The sequence below is a fragment of the Quercus lobata genome, unplaced genomic scaffold, assembly GCF_001633185.2.
Source record: "Quercus lobata isolate SW786 unplaced genomic scaffold, ValleyOak3.0 Primary Assembly Scq3eQI_257, whole genome shotgun sequence".
NCBI lineage: Eukaryota > Viridiplantae > Streptophyta > Magnoliopsida > Fagales > Fagaceae > Quercus > Quercus lobata.
Genome location: NW_022154832.1, coordinates 398 through 23,942, shown reverse-complemented (window position 1 = coordinate 23,942; position 23,545 = coordinate 398). Strand labels below are relative to the sequence as shown.

The 23,545-nt window shown below is 34.2% G+C and overlaps 2 protein-coding genes, 1 long non-coding RNA gene and 1 pseudogene across 5 annotated transcripts; 3 read left to right on the top strand and 1 right to left on the bottom strand.

Annotated features, from left to right (window-relative positions):
- Positions 1-4,274: 4,274 nt before the first annotated feature.
- On the top strand, positions 4,275-8,611 carry LOC115973462 (probable purine permease 10). 2 transcript variants are annotated; one of them, XM_031093729.1, is made up of 2 exons: positions 4,275-4,423; positions 7,289-8,611. In XM_031093729.1, the coding sequence occupies exons 1-2, from the start codon at positions 4,387-4,389 to the stop codon at positions 8,434-8,436; spliced, it is 1,185 nt and encodes a 394-aa protein (XP_030949589.1). In that variant the 5' UTR covers positions 4,275-4,386; the 3' UTR covers positions 8,437-8,611. The 2 variants fall into 2 exon arrangements, with proteins under 2 accessions (XP_030949589.1, XP_030949588.1); XM_031093728.1 differs by having other exon boundaries at positions 7,286-8,611.
- A 937-nt stretch (positions 8,612-9,548) lies between these two features.
- On the top strand, positions 9,549-12,864 carry LOC115973465 (probable purine permease 10). The gene is made up of 2 exons (XM_031093730.1): positions 9,549-9,640; positions 11,526-12,864. Exons 1-2 carry the CDS (start codon positions 9,604-9,606, stop codon positions 12,530-12,532), a joined length of 1,044 nt encoding a protein of 347 aa, XP_030949590.1. The 5' UTR covers positions 9,549-9,603; the 3' UTR covers positions 12,533-12,864.
- Positions 12,865-12,958: 94 nt separating this feature from the next.
- LOC115973466 lies at positions 12,959-23,316 on the bottom strand. 2 transcript variants are annotated; one of them, XR_004087720.1, is made up of 3 exons: positions 23,181-23,316; positions 23,007-23,096; positions 12,959-14,143 (listed from the first exon to the last, which is right to left on the bottom strand). It is a non-coding gene; the product is annotated as an uncharacterized LOC115973466 (long non-coding RNA). The 2 variants fall into 2 exon arrangements; XR_004087721.1 differs by lacking the exon at positions 12,959-14,143 and adding an exon at positions 15,375-16,545.
- Positions 17,309-23,000, top strand: LOC115973461 (annotated as a pseudogene).
- Positions 23,317-23,545: the final 229 nt, after the last annotated feature.

Here is a 23,545-nt window from a genome sequence, read left to right as displayed (position 1 = left end):
GCCTACGCTGCCACCATTTTGATCAAAAGCAAAATACAAATTGATAATTTTAAACTCATGATTGTTCAAATAATGATAATTAAATTTATATACTTTTTTGTTTCGAAAATTACAAATATAAAATCCAAAGACTTTGAACTTGTAAAGTTTTAAAAGAGAGTTTTGGAGATTTCGTTTTTTTTCTCCAGAGTCTTTGGAGTTTCTTTTACGCTGTGCAAAACTTTTCAATTTAGGAAATTGTTTCTTATAGTACCTAATTTTCCACACCATTTTTTTTTTTAAAGAACACTAAGATTGCCTATTGAAATGTATCAATTTTTCTTTTTAAATAGCAGTAACGGAGGTGATGTCTTGGCAAGGTATGGTAAACTAGTTTCATCAATGTAGAGGATCTTTTCAATAATTAGGCAAAGCAGAGGTGGTGTCATGGCAAAGTCCTAGGATTGTGCTACTTGTCTCAATATGTCTACCACACCAAACACCAAAAAACTGGGCCAAATTGTAACTATTACCAGTGAAAAGTCTCACTTTTCAATCTCAAGTGGTACTTATTAACAGGTCAAAATCATATTGTGAAGTTTTTAAGTTTTTCCTACTGACCAATGAAGCCACAAAGACCCCAAATGAATTATGTTAAAAAAAAAAAAAAAATGAGGGGGAAATGAAACGTGAATATGAGCAGAAAGATATCCTAATGTTGTTCATTGCAAATAGAACATCTGCCAATCACAAAAATTGGCCTATTGTGATTGTATTTGCATTAGCTACTTAAGTACTTCAACAAAATTTGCTCACCATAAAGCAATGTCTTGTTACTATAGGTGGAGCTTGTAAAACGCCTTGTGGCTTGTTCTTTCGCTAATCGTGTCTTTTTCTCAAACTGAGGGACAGAAGCTAACGAAGCTGCTATCAAATTTGCAAGAAAGTTTCAAAGATTTTCACATCCTGATGAGAAACAGCTAGCAACACAGTTCATTTCTTTTACAAATAGCTTCCATGGGAGAACTATGGAGGCCGTTGCTTTTACAAGCAAAGAGCATTACCGGTCACCCTTTGAGCCCGTCATGCCTGGACTCACATTCTTGGAGTATGGTAATATACAAGCTGCAACGGAACTGATTCAGTGTGGAAATATTGCTACTGTATTTGTTGAACCTATCCAGGGTGAAGGTGGCATATATAGTGCAACAAAGGAATTTTTATATTCCTTGCGTGGAGCTTGTGATGATTTTGGTTCTCACCTGGTTTTCGAAGAGGTAAGCAGCTGTTCATTTTGAAAAGATACTCTATTATAGATGCTAGTTTATGTGGTCCAAATCTCTTGTTTGAAAACCCAAATTAGATCAAATGTCTCCTAAACAGAATGGGGTTGCTACGCCTACACTGCCAACATTGTGATCAAAATAAAAATTGATAATTCTAAACTTATGATTGTTCAAATAATGATAATTCAATTTATATACCTTTTTGTTTTGAAAATTACAAATATAAAATCCAAAAACTTTGTACTTGTAAAGTCTTAGGAGAGTTTTGGAAATTTCATTTTTTTTTCTCCATAGTCTTTGAAGTCTCCTTTGCGCTATATAGAACTTTTCAATTTAGAAAATTGTTTTTTATAGTACCTAATTTCCCACACCATTTTTTTTTTTTTTTTAAGAACATTAAGATCGCCTATTGGAATGTATCAATTTTTATTTTTAAAATAGAAAATGTAGCCACTAAGAGCTTTACATTGTGATCGTTGGCCATCAGGCATAAGCCACAAAACCACGCAAATCCTCTCTCTCTCTCTCTCTCTCTCTCTCTCTCTCTCTCTCTCTCTCTCTCTCTCTCTCTCTCTCTCTCTCTCTCTCTCTCTCTCTCTCTCTCTCTCAACCTTTTAATTTACTTGCCATCTATTTTAACAACAATCATGCTTAAACATTGATAAAAACAAAAAAAAAAAAACAAAAATTTGTCATTCCAAATACCCTTTTCAAAAGACAGCTACTTATGATTGAGACCCATGTCAGTGAAGTAGTAGCATCCAGTACAGTAGAGGAACTGGGTTCAAGCCTAACTCTAAATCAGGAAAAGCATAGCCATCCATAAAAAATTCTATGAATTTAACAACACAAAAAGAGTAATCAAATGTAAGAAATAAAAAATTATATAGCTTGATAAACGGTATTTAATAATCACATGGTTAAATTATACTTTTGCGTGCCTTATTAACAGAGTTTTAAAGTTCTCAATACACAAACCCAAAAAAAAAAAAGTAAAGAAAAAAGAAAATGCATGTAAGAATTTTGTGCGTGACATTTAGGGAATGAAAAAGCTGTCATAGGTTTTGTTTTGTTAGTAGAACTATATGTAGGCATGGTCCGCATGGATATATTTGCACTTTGAGATCACATTATGCACATAAATCCACTTACAAACCATGCACATTCATGAAATTAAGAACTGAATTCCCTTCGTCGATTAAGAGAAACAGGCACAAGAAAGAACAACAGCTGATGATATTTCGATAATCAAGTGCCACTACAGCACCAGAGTTTCTACAGCAATTGTCAAAACTCAAAACCCTAAAAGATTGGATGCAACTGTAGCTGGCAGCTGATATAATATTCCTCCAGCCAATATACTCTGAAAATCAGTGCCGGCTGAATGTTAGAGAAAAAAATGCAGTCGCTTAAGGCCTCAAATAAAAAAAATGTTAAGAAGATCAAACAAAAGAGTAAACCTGAAGCAGTGATGAATAAAGGAAGATTGACTCGTGCAAGAAGAACTAAAGAACAAAAGAAGAAAAGGGGATTAAACGACAGTAGCAACAATAGCATCAGTATATTACTGAGAAAGCTACTTGTAGCATTAAAAGGAGTAAGTTAAGCACGAGAGATGCACATGGGGTATCTGTGGAGCTGTTAGTAGACAGATGGCTTAAGGTTATTGGAGGAGTGGAATTTGGGAAGTTGTTACAGGTAGTTAGAGGAGGTTGTTAGTTTTCCCGCTCTTTTATTTTTCTGGTACAGTAGTGATTTGTAGTATAAATGTAAAGGTATACTTTGTAGTTCAATTCATTCTTTGTAATCACAATTCAGAGCAATAAAATCTCTCTCTCATTCAGAAAATTTTCTCTCTTCATTGTTGAAGATTCTCATAGTTTCTTTGATATTTTCTGCTTGATTGTGATGCTCTGTTTTTCATTTCTGATCTTTAACAGGCCCCTAAATTTTAACTAATAGGATTATTTTTAATCAATAAATAAAATAATATATTTTTACCAGATAAAAAACAAATAAAAGAGAGAGAAAAGTCCACAATATTTTTCACAACATTTTTATAACTAATGTTAAGTAGTAGGTTGTTATTGATAACAAAAAATAATAATTATAGTGATATTTTCAAATAGAAAACAAAAAACAACCTAAAACCTAAGATTTGTTATAAAAAATATTGTGAATGTTGCACTTCTAAAAAAAAAATAATAATAATAAGAGTTGAGTTTGCAAACTTTTACTAGTTCTCGTCTAAGGCTTCCACTAACACCGTTTTTTACTTACCACTATCAATCTGCCACAACAAGTATGAAAAATTTTGTCAAACTTTTTCTATTTATAAAACTTCTAAAAAAAAAGAAAAAATTCTACGTAATTCATATTAATTAGTATAAATTTTACATCTAAAATAAGATAATCAATTTTCACTTTAGGCTCCCAAATACATCAAGCCGTCCTGCTGAAAATCCATACAGCCACCTTGACGTGGAACCCACCAGACAACTATTGCTACGAAATAGAGACAAAGCAGGTATTGCTATCCCATAAAAGTTTTTTTTTTTTTTTTTTTAATATCTTTTTGCTTTGAATATTCTCACCAACCCTATAGAAATTGGCTGAGCCTTGAGCTAGCCTTTGCAAATAATTAACCAATGTGATCCTTATGAAATCTAGTTAAATAACTACCCAGAGAGCATTTGTATTGGTGCAAGCATTTTGCTAAAATGATAAATTTACCATCAAAATGTAGCAAAAATGGGCAGCATCAGTGGAGCAAATCTAATATTTTATTAAAATATATATTATTTTATTATTTTGGTAGTGATGGTTGTTGTTTATTGTAGCTCATTATGTTGTTTATAAATAAAAAATAATATTTTCAAATATATCCTCACCGCTTTGCTCCAATGATTTGTATGCACTTGGCTTTCCCCTAATATTTGTCAAATGATAAGAAGAAATGGTCACCATAAAGCAACAAAATTGTTTATTGGTCTGCGAAGCCCATTTACCGTCAGAATAGAAGTTATAAAGTTATAAATGTACATGATTCACTTATTGTGTACACACACTCTCTCTCCCTCTCTATCTCTCTAAAACATCTTTGAACTCATTCAACTTCGACATGAAAGAAGCTCAAGAACTCCAGCTCCATATCATGAGTAAGTCATATTTTCATAAATTTATTACCAAAGTGCAAGAAGTTTAATTTTTTTCAGTCTTTTAGAAGTTTTTTATTTTATTTTTTTAAAAATAGTTACAAAATGCTGTTAATTCTACGGTTTTAACTCTTTTCTCTCTAAACCACGAAGTACTTTGTGTATGGGGAGGTGTTAATTAAACTACAAAACACTTGACCTTTCAATAGTCAAAGTTACCAGAGATAGAGAGAGATTTAGTTTGATTTTGGTAGAGAAGTTAGTTTCTGTAATTCTGAACTTACTTCTGCTATGATAGTAACTAATAGATATTTTAAGATCTATCCAACAATAAAATAGTTGAACTTGAACATGATACATCACCTTTGAAGAAATCCTTATGTCTTAAAGAACAATATATGGTTATTTTCTCTTATATTGATGGAATTCTATCAGGAAAAATCACATTTCTGTAATAGAAAAATCACATTTCTGTAATTGAACACTATTCTCTCTCTCTCACACGGTGAATTTTCTTTCTATTCTTATTTTTCTCATCTTTCTTCACCGGTCAAGTTTTCTTCTTTTGCCCCTTTCTTCACCGGAAAACTCCATTAATATACCAGAAAACTCCATAAACAAACCAAAAAACTTCACTTCAACACAAACCCATGTCAATCTAAGTCCATTTGGGTTGGATCTAGCGATGGCAGCAAGGCAGATGCGGCGGCGGCAGCAAGGTAGATCCGGTGGCAGCAACAGCGGCAGATTTGACTGATTTCCATTGGGTTTTTCATGTGGATTTTGTTGGATTTTTCATATGGGTTTTCCGTTGGATTTAGTTTATCTCTCACGCCTCTCATCACAGCACCTAGTCCTTCTTCGTCCTTTTTCTTAGTTCCCTTTTTTTTCTTCTTTAGTTCAAGATTCACAGGTTACTTTTTTCTTTTATCTTTTTTTTAAATTAATTTTTTATCTTTATTCAAATACGCATTTGAAGGTTTTATGTTGCAAGGTCTGTGAAGTGAAATTGCTTTATATTGTGGTTTTGAGTTTTTTTTTTTAGTAATATTGTTGTCTATGTTGTTCTTTGTGGCTTGGGTATTGCAAGATTGAAGTAAAATTGCTAGTTGAAACTGCTCCATCAATTGCTTCAGGCCTCTGGAAAAGTGAGGGGGATGGGAAGAGGAGAGATAGGAAGAGAGAAAGTATTTTTTTAATATTTTGCTGACCTGTTAGGTCTGGATTAGCTCGCGTAAAACACCTATTTTACGATACACCTTTTAAGTCTCTTTTAATTTTTTCATTTTTTTTGGATAGGTTAAAACTTAAAAGACCTTTTTAGTTAATAGATACCTAAATATATGTGGTGCTACAATATTGAATCCTTCAATTAACTTAATTAAAGTGTTGCTAACTTGTTAATAGACTACCAGTTCCTCTAGGTCTTTCAATCTACCTGCGATACTGATTGAGACAAGGGCTCTCACCCCCATATGTCTTCGCTCTTTCTCTCCCAAATTAATTTTAAAAAGAAAATTTTATTTGGATCACTATTATGAATAATTTTGTTTTCTTGACTACAAAATGCTAAAACTTTGGGTTTGAAAATACATATATTGTTTTTTTTTTTTCCTAGTTGAATTACTAAATTTAGTTATAAGAATGAAAATTATAACTATATATGTTTGTATGTTTGGATCTTGATATTATAAAGAGAGCAGATAACAAATTATAATGTAAAAAATTATCCGGTGAGTAAAATATAATATTAAGTATTTTCGATAAAGCCTAATTGAATGCACTATTTTTGTATCAAAATGATTGGTTTTTGCATTTTCTCAAAGAAATAATCTTTTTCTCTTGTCATATAAGTCATCAATTTATCAATTTTTTTTTTATTCTCAAAATTATATATATATATATATTTATATATTGGCTTTTCAAATTCTTTTTCCCTAACATTTTATGTTTTTTAGATTTGGAATTAAGTGCCATATAGGATATGATAACGTAATATTATTCGTATAACTTTCATTATTAAACGTTGAAAAAAATAATCGTACTCTAGCCTCTAGGCCCACAAAGATGATATATTGGTTCCATGCCTGCTGTGGGCAGCTGGGCATCCGTGGCTTGAAACTTATTATATGCATATAAGACCTCTACTCTCTAACCATTATTAAGAAGAAGAAAAAAATTAGAAAGGGAAATCAAGAACCGTATGTCATTTCTTTTCTGGTTAGAAAAAATAAAGTGTTTTATTAAAGCTTGAATGAAAGACCTTTTCAAGAACCAGATCATACACAAAATTGTAAAATTAGATACACTACATTAGATTCTCCAATTAAATTCAAACATTTAGTTATTTTGACCAATAAGACATAAATAGTGTTATATTTTTTAGGGGTATTAAATTATATATATATATATATATATATATATATAACCAAGTGTTTAAATTCAATTAGAAAACCTAGTGTACTACACTTAAGATATTTTGTATATAAGTTTTACCCCGCACAAAATTAATTGAAAAATATAAGAACATCTTGATATTATGCCAATTAATTTGTGCGTTGGGATCGTTTTGGAGATTATTTATTTATTGCAGTACTCTAGAAAAAGAAAAAAGATATCGTGTAATTTCTATTTTATATAATGATGAATCTCACCTCTATGTGAAAGGGCTTTCGTACACATATAATTATAATTCCATATGCTATCTTTTAGAAGAAAGGATCATTTTTTTTTTTTTTTTATTATGTGGCTTACCAAAATAAACTAAAAATAAATAATAATAAAAAAGATAACTTTTTTTAACCCTTGCTAAACTCACAAAGATAGCTTTTTCCAACTATAATTGTCCTTTCAATGTGATCTTAGCAGCTCCGCTTGAAGCGAAAGAAGCAAACTCAACAACAGAGCATATAAATGTCACCAGCCAATCAACAATCACTCAGCCTAGAAATTATGGATGGTGGCTCCGAATAAGCATGTACACACTCTTTCTCCTCTCTGGCCAGTCAATAGCATTACTCTTGGGAAGATTATATTATGACAAAGGTGGTAAGAGCAAATGGTTGGGAGTGGTTGTGCAACTCATAGGCTTCCCTCTCCTTCTTCCCTACTATTTCATCCCATCACTCAAAAATCTCAAAACAAACAGTACTGCCACCACTATCTTCTCTAAACCACCATCCACCTTGGTACATGTATCAGTTTATGTATCACTTGGTCTACTTGTTGTTGCAAATTGCTTCTTGTACTCAACTGGGCTAATGTACCTTCCTGTGTCTACTTTCTCTCTCATTTGTGCATCACAGTTGGCCTTCAATGCTTTTTTCTCCTCCATCCTTAACTCACAAAAGTTCACTCCTTTGATAGTCAATTCTCTAGTCCTTCTCACTATATCGTCCATCCTCCTAGTTTTTGAAACAGACCCTTCTTCAGACTCCTCCAAAGTTTCTAAAAAAAAGTATGTAATTGGCTTAATATGCACTATCTGTGCATCTGCTGGACATGGTTGGGTGCTTTCACTTACACAGGTTGCCTTCAAAAAGGTTTTTAAAAAGGAGACATTTACAGCGGTCATGGACATGATAATCTATCAGTCTCTAGTTGCAACCTTAGGTGCGTTGGTGGGACTTTTTGCTAGTGGAGATTGGAAAGGTTTAAAAACACAGATGGATGAGTTTGAACTAGGAAAAGTATCCTATATCATGACTTTGGTTTGGACAGCTATAATGTGGGAGGTTTCTGCTATAGGTTGTGTAGGTTTGATTTTTGAGGTGTCTTCCTTATTCTCCAATGCCATAAGTGTTTTGGGTTTGCCTATTGTACCGGTTCTAGCTGCGATCTTTTTCCATGACAAAATTGGTGGAATAAAGGTGATCTCCATGGTTTTGGCTATTTGGGGTTTTGTTTCGTATGTCTATCAGCAGTACCTTGATGATCTCAAGTCCAAGCAGCATGAAGATAGAAATGCAAATGAAGCTTCCAATACCTCCTCACTACAGGAGGTTAATGGATCATGAATAAGATTTGCTTAGACTACAATAATGAATGCATAAGATAGGCTTAGATCAATGTAAGGCTAATTTTCTACAAAAGAAGATTTTCGAATCTTTCTACTTGTATGGAATGGCTAAGTAGTATTAGTCAAGCAAAACTGGTTAAGATTTATCTCTACCATATCTCTCAATCTTCTTCCTTATTTATTGCATAATTATTCACTTTTTAGTTTAGTGGTATTATCTAATCTAATTTATTAATAAGGAGAATTAGGATACAAATTCCCCTACCCACTTATTATAACTATATTAAAAATTAAAAAAAATAAAACATGATTCAAATGATATGGTGACACCATTCATATGATATAACCATTTCAAATAATATTGGTAAGAGAATGTTTTAAATGTGCAATAAGGTGTTAGTTAAGGAATAAGACTGCACATTATACTATTATAGGTACTGGAAACCCATCACCCACCATGCAATCCATGTACCAGCTACATTTTCAAGTGTATAAATTCTCTCTCGCTCTCAAATTTCTTTTCCCACATTTAATAAGCTTAAGATGCAATCCATGTACCAGCTACATTTTCAAGTGTATAAATTCTCTCTCACTCTCAAATTTCTTTTCCCACATTTAAAAAGCTTAAGATCTTCAACAACACGTGCCTGTCTAAATAGATCATGGGAGTTCTAGGGTAAGTTAATTCTCATGAAGTCCTGTAATTGAAGCAAATCAAGCAAACTATAAATTTTTAAGCAAAATTGGGTAATTGCATTGATGATTTACTTACAAAAAAGTCACTGCAAAATGGTATAATTTTGCCAAAATCCCAACATGGTTTAATGATATTCATCATATTACCTAAAAAAAGTAAAATAAAATGAAATCCATACAACTTAAAAACTCATACCAAGAAATATAAATCATCGAAATAAACCACATCTATCATGATATTGGATCATGATTGTGATTGAGCCCATATTATTTTGCAATTGTTGAGAAGCTATAAATGTTTAAAATGATGCAATAACGTGTTAATTATGGAATAAGACCTAACATCACTGGAGTTGGACAACCATTACAGCCATAAATTGCATGCAGTTCAAGTACATGCTTCAATTTAATTGTGCATATAGGCCAGGCTCTCTCTCTCACTCTCTCTCTCTCTCTCTTCACCTCCAACATGGGGCAAGCTCAAAATCTGCAACTCCAAGTCACGGGTAAGTCAAATTCCTGTATCCAAAGATTTTAGAAGAAATGCAGCTAGCCTGTATATTCTTCTTTCTTTTTTGTTCTTTTTGCTAAATATTCCAGTCCATCTGTATATTCTTCCCTTTTTTTCCCTTCTGTTTTTGTTCCCCTCCAAATTATAAGGAAGAAATATTAAAATCGTTTTAGTGCAAAAGCTTTTCGTAGATCTCTCTTAGTTTGAAATATGAAGTATAGCAGTTGATGGATATGAATGAAAACTGTATAGCAGTATAGCATTGTAACACATTAATCAACTCACAATGTAAGTAACGGTTAATTTTGTTGCACACAGCTTATCACACACAGCCATAGACACTCCATTGAGATCGTGAAATGTAAAATACAATTTTTAAATTTTTAAACACAATTTCAGCCTTTGTCGCATGGTATATACGTACACACCGTGTATGATAGTCATTACCTGTTAAGAAATAATTTATACAGGAAGTGCAAACTCTCTAGTCTCAACAGTAGGAAAGGCATTAGTAAGTGTACTCTATGTGATGAACTGATGACACAATCCTGCTGCCATAGCTCATCTGGGGAGTTTTGAATTACATTCTAGAAACACAATGCTTACTAGGACGGTCTCACAATCATATTGGCATTCAAGATGCAAATTATCAAATTTTTAAGTAACATAAACTATACCAAAAAATTAATAATAAAAAAGTAAAAATAGTTATTGGGGAGTTGTAGATCAAGAGAAAAAAATCATCAGATAATTTTTTTCGTAAAAGGTATTTACTAATGTGTTCCTTTACTAACGTAGAAATTTCGAAGTAATATTTACTCAATTTTAGTTTGAATATTCACTCTACGTATAGATGTAGACACTTATTATTAGTAGTTTAGTAATTAATAATTAGTACCCTATTGCTTCAAAATCAGCATTTCTTTCACAAGCCCTACTCATGCTTCATGCTTCTTAGTTAAAGCACATATAATTAGGGGGGCTGTGCATGGGTGGGCTGGGTTTTGAGTATTTTTCAATCTAATTCTACTTTCTCAATTTGAGAAATATCTAACTCAACTCAACTCAGGACAATTCTAAAAACCAAACCAATTTGACCATAGGGATTGAGTTGGGTTGGACTCATTTTGTTATACCTAATAAACATACAAAAAAAATGTTTTCGTTGAATTATCTAAGACCATTATTATATAAATGATTTCAATTAAACAATTAGGAATAATATTTCAATTTTATTAAACCTAAGTCTCAAATACCAATATAAATTCAATTGACATATATAAAATAAGTCCCTAAATCCAAATGAATTAAAAAAAATGAACTTAAAATACAAATATGTTTTATAAACTATTAATTGCATGAGTTTGGCCAAGTCACTTGGGTCAAATATTTTGCCAAACCAAACCTGACCCAAACCAAGTTTTGAAAAAGTTTTAGAACACAACCCAATCTATCAACACACGAAAAAAAACCCACCCAAGGCATTGAGTTGAGTTGAGTTGATACACATCCCTAACTAATAACTAGAGAGAGCAATAAATTGGGAATAGAGCAACATGAAATGTTATAAAATAGTTTATATTTTGTACATTATACATCGCTAGTTTTGAATCTTTTGATAAAGATCAGGGAGCCAGAAAAGTACAAAACATAAAGAGTTAACAAAGAAGGCACAATACACTTCAGTGGAAGACCCTCAATTTTTCAGAATAAAAAGGACCCTATTAATAGCATAGATTGAGTGTGTTTATTGATGCTGCTAAACAATAATGCTTGTTGACAAACTAATTAGTTAGAAAGCAATACACATCAAAATTAAAAAGGAGTTTATAAGATAGCAAAGTTTCTCCTCTAGTAATCCCTTTACATGTTCTTACCAGTTCAAGAAGCTGAAGAAGCAAACTCACCTGTTCATATCAATGCCACCAACCAATCAACAATCTCTCAACCCAGAACCTTTATGCAATGGCTCCAAATGACCATCTTTGCACTCTTTGTCCTCTCTGGCCAGTCAGCAGCTATACTCTTGGGAAGATTCTACTATGACAAAGGTGGAAAGAGCAAATGGACAGCAACACTAGTGCAAGTTGCAGGATTCCCAATCATCATTCCTTACTACTACATCTCTCCACCAGAAAATCCTACTAAAAATAGTATCCACAGGCATGAGCCCTCCACCTTAATCATTGCTTTGATATATGTCTCTTTAGGTGTACTTCAGGCAGCAAACAGCATGATGTATTCAGTTGGGCTCTTGCACCTTCCAGTATCTACTTTTGCACTTATTTGCGCATCCCAGTTGACCTTCAATGCTTTCTTCTCCTTCCTTATAAACTCCCAGAAGTTTACTCCTTTTATAATCAATTCTCTAGTCCTTCTCACCATCTCCTCCGCCCTGCTGGTATTTCAAACCAATTCTATGAACCCCACCGGAAACTCTAATGTGATTTATGAAATTGGACTCTTTTGCACTGTTGGTGCATCTGCTGGATTCGGATTGATGCTTTCCCTTACAGAGCTCTCCTTCCATAAGATTTTAAGAAGGGAAACATTTACAGTGATTTTGGAAATGATAATCTATCAGTCACTGGTAGCAACTTGTGCTACACTGGTGGGGCTCTTTGCTAGTGGAGAGTGGAAAGGTCTAAAGAGAGAGATGGACGAGTTTGAACTGGGGAAGTTTATTTATGTCAGTACTTTGATTTGGACAGCTATAGCTTGGCAGATTTTCAATATCGGTGCAGTAGGCTTGATACATGAAGTGTCTTCCCTGTTCTCCAATGTCATAAGTGTGTTGGGTTTGCCTGTTATTCCAGTTCTAGCCGTAATCTTCTTTCATGACAAAATGGATGCGGTAAAGGCAATTTCCATGGTGTTGGCTATTTAAGGCTTTATTTCATATTTCTATCAACACTACCTTGATGATTCTGAGGCAAGGCTGAAAAGAGAGATGTCAAGGAAGAAATTTCAATGCATCCCCTATTGAAAGAGGTTACCGACAAACAAGATGGGCTAAAGAATATTTATCAAAAAATTCCACTTTCCACAGAAACAAATTTTATGAGCATTGAAGCTATTCCTTTGTCTTGATTCCTAGAATGGTTTACAAACTCATATTTCCAAACTTGTAGGTAAACCCCTTGCCATTGTTTCTCCACATGAAGTGTAAATCATGGTCTTGTTCATTCCATTTCCAACAATATTTTCAGATTCCAGTAACTATAATTAGGCCCTTTTTATTTTGTCTAAACTACTCATCCAATTTGGGTATCGCACTTGGTAGCAAGTCTTGTGCATATTGCCATGTTAGACCATCAATCTGGCAAATTAAAGGGGCCTATACCCCTCCCCCACAAACCCCAACAGCGAAACCACCCCCCTTCTATACCCCCTTTACAGTAGGTGAACATGAACAGGGTCAAGATGATGGGCAATAAAAATAAAGGGGGCAAGCTCAGGAGAAATAGCTGAGATGTCCTGAGAACCCATGAATACAACATGAAAGAGAGATTCTGTTCAGGGTCCTTCAAGGGCAAAAGGAAAGCCAGAACTGACAAATGAGATATAACCAATGCAAAATATGTGGTGGCATATATGGCCAAAGGTAAAGCATAACACTAGAATATGAATTTTCAAGCCAAATTTTGGATAAAAATTTGTTGAATTCTTCATCAAAAATAATAACTACAACAACATATAGCTATCACTGTGTTACATGCCCAAAAAAAAAAAAAAAGATTGACACTGGTTTCCCCATTATTTAACAATCTTAAGACTTGTTATTAATATGTGAAGCCTGTTGGTAGCCAATAAATTATGCCCCAGTCAAAGAATTTTGAAAGGGAAATGTTTGAATTGTTTATTGCAATTACAGATACTCAAATTTTGGCAAAGAAGCAATTTGACTATAAAATGCTGATTATAACTACCAACTAAAAAAAATACCCACAGATTTGACAGGTTGATACAGAACTATGGTACGAAAAAAAACAGCATTTTCAGATATCACATATTGGATCTATGATGCTGAACCACATTACAGTTGAATTGCTTACCTATTGAGGTATCTTCCATTGTCAGGACATTAAAAAACGATATTGCTGATCAGTTCTCTCTCTCTCTAATACATGCTCAAATCAAAATCAACACAACAAATTTTACAAACAAATGAAATGACCCATATGGTCTTAAGTAATTTAATGCCTTGTAAATACTCCTGAAAGTTCTCACAAGATGTCAAGATGTACATACATGCAAATAACAAATGTAACAGTAGCTTTAAGTGGTGAGGGTACTTACTGGAGCTAATAATAAGAGGTTTCAGGTTTTCCACGACCAGAGTAAATTGTAACTTTCGAACCCACTTTCTCCATTGTTAGAACTGAGAAGGACTTGGAAGTATAGAGGTGAGTTACGGAAGAGTGGAAGCTAATGAGTAGTTCTGAATAAGAAGACAGGCAGCTTAAAACGATGTCGTCCAGTGTCAACTTAAAAGATCCTTCAGTATAACAAAACGTCACCGTTTATATTTAATTTAAGTAAATATGCAACTTAAATTTCAATCAAACTATATATGGGTAAGTTGTACATTCATCAAAAAATATGGGTAAGTTGTAATTTACCCAAAAATAATTGAACAAAGAGAGACAGTGCTTTGGGTACTGAATTCTCCCTCTCTTCTCAATCACCTAAATTATTTGACATTGTGGACATAACACTCATAAACTCAAATTTTAATAATATTTAGTTTAAAGACTCATAAGATTCAAAGAAAAATAACCAAAATTTAGAGTCTCTTATTTGAAAACCCAAATTAGATCAAATGTCTCCTAAACATAATGGGGTTGCTACACCTACGCTACCACCATTGTGATCAAAATCAAAATACAAATTGATAATTTTGAACTCATGATTGTTCAAATAATGATAATTCAATTTATATACCTTTTTAAAAAAAAAAATTACAAATATAAAATCCAAAGACTTTGAATCTATAAAGTCTTAAAAAAGAGTTTTAGAGATTTCGTTTTTTTTATTTATCCAGAGTCTTTAAAATCCCCTTTACGCTGTGCAGAACTTTTCAATTTAGAAAATTGCTTCTTATAGTACCTAATTTTCCACACCATTTTTTTTTTTTTTAAGAACACTAAGATCACCTATTGGAATGTATCAATTTTTCTTTTTAAATAGCAATAACGGAGGTGGTGTCATGGCAAGGTATGGTAAACTAGTTTCATCAATGTAGAGTATCTTTTCAATAATTAGGCAAAGCGGAGGTGGTGTCATGGCAAAGTCCTAGGATTGTGCTACTTGTCCCAATATGTCTACCACACCATGAATTGTTGATAATGAACTTTAATTTCCCAAAATGGACATTTGATAGTGTTGAGCTACAAGAATTTTGATAGTGTCAATCAGTTTATTATACATGGAGTAGTATAGGTATCTTTGACCTTTTATATTAGTTGTTTTGGTTTAAATTGATTTATATACTCTTAATTAAATTTAAAGATTTTGATTGTGGTTTTCCTAAATTACAGATGGATTTGGTGGAGCTCTTCTTCGTTTTAAGAAACCTTAGGTAATTTGCAAGGGTCTGGTAGAAATAGCTGTTAATTTTTTTAAATGGGTGTTGTTTCTCTAATTTACTTGGTTGAAAATGAAATGCTTATCTTAATACTTTCTGAAGAAGAGAATGAGCAGTACAACCAGACCTCCTAGGCATCCAGTTTAACTACAATTCAATAGTATTGACATTGAATAAACCTTTTAGCATATCACGTGTGCACCATAAATACAAAACTATACAATACAAATGTTCAAGAAACAACACGTCATAGTGCTGAACAAATTGTGGTGGTTCGAGATTTATTTGGACCATGATACTCGTTGGTGGAATGGTCTCACTTTTACAACAACTCTTTGATACAAGAGATAGGGTAAATAAATATATTGGTTGTGCTTGTGGAAAATTTATCTTCTTCTGAGCACCGAGTTATTTGGGTGAAGAGTCCTATGGAAACTGAACATTCCCAATGAGTGCAAACATTTGTTATGTTGAGCTTGTACTTACTCATTACCAACCATGGAAAATTTGCATCAGAGAAGACTTCGAGTACCAAGAAAAGAGCAACAAACTCTGAGACTGAAGCTCTTGCCGCGGCATTGGTTATGGGGTTGAGATGGACTGCTACGATGGGATTAAGAGTGATAATTGCCGAAGGTCATATTCAGAGTCACGCCAATGCCATATGCTCTCAAGATCACCATGTCTTTCATCTTTTGGAAACTCGTTGGAAGAGGGCAGAGGATGTGCCATGCTGTTCACGAATTTGCAATGGCAATGGCAATGGCAATTAATCTCAAAAAGGGCCAACAGTGGGGCAAGAACTTTAGCACATTATGCCTTTCGTATTGAAGAAATGGAACAAAGTCTATTAGTTAGAATAGTTGGTAAGCTAGAACAGCTAAAACTTTGGGTGGAATAAATCTAATAGCATTCCATGATGTCCCCCACATTCAAATTTTCCTGATTTTGTAGTTCTCAATTGACATTTTCTGCTACATTTTGATCAAGGTTTGCCTCAAAACACTTGCCCTGAATATGAACCAAAGCCACAAACCCTGCTAGCTGCCAACTTTAGTTTCCTCCATTGTGAGCTGATGAGACCTTTCCATTCACAGTACTGACTATCATTGCTGATCCGAGGTACATATTTAAGCAACAGAGGACCAAGATGCCAACTAGCCTGCCAAAGATAAGTACAATTCCCATCTTCATAATGATATTTGAGAAATTGTCCACCTAAATTGGGGCCTAAAAAAGTGTAAAACTTCCATTTGGTCTGTCCCAAGTAAGAGTCCAGATCCCCTTAAAAGTACATTTTCACTAATGCTCCCCTACAAGCACAATCATGATTTTAAACGAATAACATTTCTCTAAAAAAAAGAACCATCCAGTTTTAGATGTCTTGAAACATGAGGGAAACACTGTTGAGAGATATGTCATTTAGGAGAAAGGTGTAGTAAATTAACTAGCATTTGGAAGCCATGAGAAACAAAAACTTAGCAATAAATTTACTACTGTATAAAAATATTGTGTATATTTAATTAACATTTTAAATTTTTTTTTGAAAAGCTTTAAAATCAAGATCCAAGGTAATTGTTTCTTTATGAAATTATAGAAAAATAACAATGAAAATATTCTCCTTAAACATCAGAGGCTAGATTTGGCATCGGAGGAGAAGTAGACTGCAAAAATAGCCAAACTTGTGCAATCTAGGCTTCCTTCTTAGTTACTGGTGGCAAAGAATCCACCAAATAGCCTTGGAATTTGTTACAAAGAATACAATTAATTTGCTCACTTATGCAAAATCTTCTTGTCTTTCATTGAAACTTTATAAAGAGATCACTAGGAGATTCTAAAGAGAGCTAACAGGATAGCTGAATGAACACTTGGCTCGTCATGGATTGCCTTTGAACAAAAAATTGATTTTACGCTATTAATCTATAGGGATTAAATGAAATTATGAAGTTAATTGCCTTTGATGTTTATAAGAATAAACACCACGTGCATACATGCCAATGGAGTGAATATAGATAATAATAATAATAATAATAATAATATAAGTTACCCAGCAAAAAGATTATATAGAAATTTTTGAAATATTAATAAATATTATCACATGAGATCTACACTAAATATTTCAAAGACCATTATTAAATGAATGATTTCAATTTACACAATTAGGAATAATATTCCAATTTCATCAAAACAGAGTCTCAAAATACCAAAATAAATCCAACTAACAAATATAAAATAAGTCCCAAAATCCATATAAAATGAAAACAATAAACATAAAATACACATATGTTTCAAACTATTAATTGCGTTAGTTAGTGAGTTAGTTCAAGTTACTTAGGTCAAATATTTTGCCAAACCGAACTTGACCCAAACCAAGTATCGAAAAAGTTTTAGAACAAAACCCAATCTATCAACACACGATAAAAACCCACCCAAGGCATTGGGTCAAGTTGGTGCACATCCCTAACTAATAACTAAAGAGAGAAACAAAATGGGAACAGAGCAACATGAAATGTAATAAAATAGTTTATATTTTGTATATTTATACATCACTGGTTTTGTATATTTTGATAAAGATCAGGGAGCCAGAAAAGCACCAGACATAAAGAGTTAAGAAAGCACAATCCACTTAAGTGGAAGACCCTCAATTTTGCAGAACAAAAAGGACCCTATTAATAGCATGGATTGAGTGTGTTTATTGATGCTGCTAAACAATGGTGCTTGTTGAAAAACTAATTCATTAGAAAGAAGTACACATCAAAATTCAAAAGGAATTCAGAATATAGCAATGCTTCTCCTCTAGTAATCCCTTCACATGTTCTTACCAGTTCAAGAAGCTGAAGAAGCAAACTCAACTGGTCATATCAATACCACCAACCAATCATCAATCTCTCAACCCAGAACCTTCATGCAGTGGCTCCGAATGACCATCTTTACACTCTGTCCTCTCTGGCCAGTCAGCAGCGATACTACTGGAAAGACTCTACTACGACAAAGGTGGAAAGAGCAAATGGACAGCAACATTAGTGCAAGTTGCAGGATCCCAATCATCATTCCTTACTACTACATCTCTCCATCCGAAAAGCCTACTACAAACAGTATAAACAGGAATGAGCCCTCCACCTTAATCCTTGCCTTGATATATGTCTCTTCAAGCAGCAAACAGCATGATGTATTCAGTTGGACTCTTGCACCTTCCAGTATCTACTTTTGCACTTATTTGCGCATCTCAGTTGACCTTCAATGCTTTCTTCTCCTTCCTTGTAAATTCACAGAAGTTTACTCCTTTTATAATCAATTCTCTAGTCCTTCTCACCATCTCCTCTGCCCTGCTGGTATTTCAAACCAATTCTACGAACCCCACTGGAAACTCTAATGTGAATTATGAAATTGGACTCTTTTGCACTGTTGGTGCATCTGCTGGATACGGATTGATGCTTTCCCTTACACAGATCTCCTTCCATAAGGTTTTAAGAAGAGAAACATTTACAGTGATTTTGGAACTGGTAATCTATCAGTCACTGGTTGCAACTTGTGCTACACTGGTAGGGCTCTTTGCTAGCGGAGAGTGGAAAGATCTAAAGAGAGAGATGGACAAGTTTGAACTGGGGAAGTTTATTTATGTCCGTACTTAGATTTGGACAGCTAAAGCTTGGCAGATTTTCAATATTGGCGCAGTAGGCTTGATACATGAAGTGTCTCCCCTGTTCTCCAATGTCATAAGTGTGTTGGGTTTGCCTGTTATTCCAGTTCTAGCCGTAATCTTCTTCCATGAAAAAATGGATGGGGTAAAGGTGATTTCCATGGTGTTGGCTATTTGGGGCTTTATTTCATATTTCTATCAGCACTACCTTGATGATTCTGAGTCCAAGGCTGAAAAGAGAGATGTCAAGGAAGAAATTTCAATGCTTCCCCTGTTGAAAGAGGTTACTGACGAACAAGATGGGCTAAAGAATATCTATCAAAAAGTTCCGCTTTCCACAGAAACAAATTTCCAAAATTGTGAGCACTGAAGCTATTCCTCTGTCTTGATTCCTAGAATGGTTTACAAACTCATATTTCCAAACACCATGCCATTGTTTTTCCACATGAAGTGTAAATCATGGTCTTGTTCATTCCATTTCCAACAATATTTTTCAGATTCCAGTAACTATAATTGGGCCCTTTTTTTTTCTTGTCTTAACTACTCATCCAATTTGGGTATCGCACTTGGTAGCAAGTCTTGTGCATATTGCCATGTTAGACCATCAATCTGGCAAATTAAAGGAGCCTAAACCCCTTCCCTACAAACCCCAACGGCAGAACCACCCCTTCTATACCCCCTTTACAGCAGGTGAACATGAACAATGTTAAGGTGATGGGCAATAAAAATAAAGGGGACAAGCTCAGGAGAAAAAGCTGAGATATCCCGAGAACCCATGACTATAACATGAAAGAGTGGTTTTGTTCAGAGAGGTGTTACGTTCACAAAATTTTCACAACATTTCATAGGTGGTTAGTTGTTATTGGTTCTAATCTGAACCTACCGCTGAAATTACTTTTCTACCCCACTAATAACAACCCGTAACAACTTGCTACATAGGATTTGTTGTGGAAATGTTGTGGACATAGTATTTCTCTTTTGTTCAGGATACTTCAATGGCAAAAGGAAAGCCAGAACTGACAAAAAGATAGATCCAAGAAAAATATGTGGTAGCATATATGGCCAAAGGTAAAGCATAACACTAGAATATGACTTTTCAAGCCAAATTTAAGATAAAAAGTTGTTGAATTCATTATCATAAATAATAACTACTACTACAACATATAGCTATCACTGTATTACATGCATTTTAACTAAAAGTGAGTCTTCTTCCAAGGCTGCGGCTTTGAAGACAAAAGCACAAAATAAAAAATGAATATTTGACACTGTTTTCCCCATTATTTAACAATCTCAAGACTCGTTATTAATATGTGACGCCTGTTGGTAGCCAAAAAATTATATCTCAGTCAAAGAATTTTGAGGGGGAAATGCTTGAATTGCTTATTGCAATTATAGATACTCAAATTTTAGCAGAGAAGCAATTTGATTATAAAATGCTGATTATAACTACCAATTAAATAAATACCTACAGATTTGTCAGGTTGATACTGAACTATGGTACTAAAAAAACAGCATTCTTAGATATCACAAGCCCACATATTAAATCTATGATACTAAACCAAATTACAGTTAAATGTCCTACAAACTATTAATATTTTTTGTTTTTTTTTTTTAATTCGCAATGAATTTTCTAAATTGTTTGCACCATACAAAACATATGGAAATTTACCTTCAAAAAAGCGAAGGGAAAACAGATAGCCCAAAGGACACACACACACATATATATAAAATTAGAGATAACTCACTCGAGGCAGTTTTACTTTACTTACCCATGATTTTAAAGTAGCAATTTTCCCTATTGAGGTTTCTTCCATTGTCAAGACATTAAAAAACAATATTGGATTCTTTCTTTTCTTTGTCTCTTCTATCTTCACCAGCTGATCAGTTCTCTCTCTAATACATGCTCAAATCAAAACCAACACAACAAATTTTACAAACAAATGCCCCATATGATCTTAAAGAATTTAATGCCTTGTAAATACTCCTTAAATTCTCACAAGATGTCAAGATGTATATACTAAAAAATAATAAATAAAAGAACGAAAGAGTTAGCCCCAATATGCCGGCAAGAATCATGTTCACCTGCTGCCACCACTAACTGTAAACCACCAAACCTAGATGAAGTCAATATATGCTAATGCTCACATTATAAGTACCCACCAACACATGCTGGATCCCACCAATTTGATTCTTTACTCAAATTTTAATTATTGATAATCCAATAAATTCCACATAATCCTAATGCATAAAAAGCTCCACTCATGGAAATAAATTTCCAAATTCAAACTTTTTTGATAAGTAATTTCCAAATTCAAACTAAAGCACCATATAATCTTGTAGTCTTGTTGCTGGTGACACACTTCATCTTCTTGTACCCTAATCTTCCAATCAACAATGTATACCTTATCGAGATCCATACCTCTGCTGAAAAAATGATCCAACCACAGGCACCCTCCACCCCTCAAAAGGCTATCTACATCATAAATCATAAACTCCATAGCTGTCACAGGTATCCACCTATCCACAGCATGTCACCTGCACCAAATGCACCACCCTGTCAAACACATTGTAGAGCTTCATTCTTGCAGCCAAAATCCCGGTCCTACAAAACCCTCAAAACCATCACCCCTCTTTGAATTTTCACATTATGCCCAACCTTAAAATTGACCTTGTAGGATACTTTGCATGGATGATTTCTAGCACCAAAGTACTCATTAGAGGAGAGAGAAGAGATTTCCAAACAATTTATGCCCATCCTTTTTTCCAAACAACATTTCACTTATAAGGGAAAGAAATCATAATTAACAAAATGATTTATAAGTGCCAAAGATGCTGGATCTTTAAACCTCCTTATATGTTGCTGTAGGATGAGTTTCAACCTTCCAGCAAGGAAGTATGTGGTTGAAATAAGGCAGCTGTGATGATATTTATTTGACTTGCATAAGGGTATATCTTTATACCAAGTTATTGCTTATGTGGGTGGAGAAAGGTTTTGCAGCTTATGAGTGAAGTAAGGCATTTGGTGAAGCCTAAAGTGGGAATGGGGAAAAAGTTTTGTTGCATGCTGCTAGACATCCTGATGGCTCCCATTTGCAAAAATTATGGATTTTATGTGATTTATGATGCTGTAAGCGTTGAGTAAGGTCAACCATGTTGTGTTATTTTGAACAGTCATTGGAACTGGCCTCATGTTATGTCTAATGACTTGGTGGCATTTTAAGTTAAGCTGGCTGAAGTACCAATTGGGGAGGAAGATCAGGTGCAATGCTTGGCTGTGGCTCACTGTTGGTTTACTTGTAAGGACACCTGGCAAGTGATAAGAGAGAAGGGTTGAGGTTATTTAGTGGAAGATTGTGCAATTTCCTCAAGTTTTTCCTAAGCATGCATTAGTTAGCTGCTTGGCAACGAGTACTAAGCTATGTACTTTTTGCAGCAATAAATCGGGAGTCTCGTGACCATTTGCTTTTTGCATGCCGTTTTTCTAGTAGGATCTGAATAGCAATCTTGAGGAACTGCTTGTTCAATAAGCAAATTTGTTGCTGGTCGTATGAGCCATTAAAAAGGTTAAAGGAAGAGAGTGGCAGCATGTTATCTGCAAGACTGCTCATGCAGCTATCATTTACATATTTGGATTGACCGAGGTGCTAGAATTCATGGTGAGAAAGTAAAGTCTGATATTGAAAGTGTCAAAGTAGTTATGCAGGAAGTTAGATATAAGTTATCTCTGTGTAGCAATATTAGAACGTCTTTACAAAATAGAACACATCATAATCTGTGGAACATTTCATTTTCTGTTTCGAGTAGTTGATAGGCGTTTTCTGCACCTTAGCTGCTTACAACAACAGCCACCAATCCATAGTGCTGAAATTCATGCGAGGCTATGAATCCTCAACACACTAGTCAAGGTCGCCTCTACTCAAATCAAAGAATTAGTCATCCTCGGTTATTTACCAACTAGTTAAGAGCAAATAAATGCAGAGTAACGTACTGCTAAAATATTGATTAAACAATCAAACTCACCATTTTCTAATAGCATGTGGTCCTAAATTCACCATTTAAAATGTTAAATTCATAATTTTCTACTAGGGTTTCGGGACAATCGGTAATTTGATCAAGTTCAGTTAGGGTATGTACCTCGGAGTCGTCGAGTGCGCGAGCTTTTTTGGAAGGCTCATGGTATCAGTAACATCGACAACAGATTAAGCATCTCTGCTGTATGAACCCCTACATTAATAAAATAACAAATGTAACAGATTCATTATATGAATGGAAACGAGGATAGTAGCTTTAACTGGTGCGGGCACTTACTGGAGCTAATAATAAATCAGGAAATTTTAACTTTCGAACCCACTTTCTCCATTGTTAGAACTGAGAAGGACTTGGGTCGTGGCGTAGTGGAGGAAGAAGAAGAAGAGTTGCTGTGAAGATCTTTGATGGATTTGGGTTGGGCCTGTTAGGTTAGGTGGGCGCATCTTTACACAGATCTTGGGGCAAAAATGGCCCATTACCATCAATTTTGGAAATAATTTGCTCAGAAACACTGTTTCCGAACTATATAGCAATCTACCACTTTTTCGGGCCTATAGCGGCGTTTTCCTGAAAATTTTTTTTATAAGTCCCATAACAGGTTCAAGGGGCCCTATAGTGACGTTTTTAAGTCCTATAGTGACGTT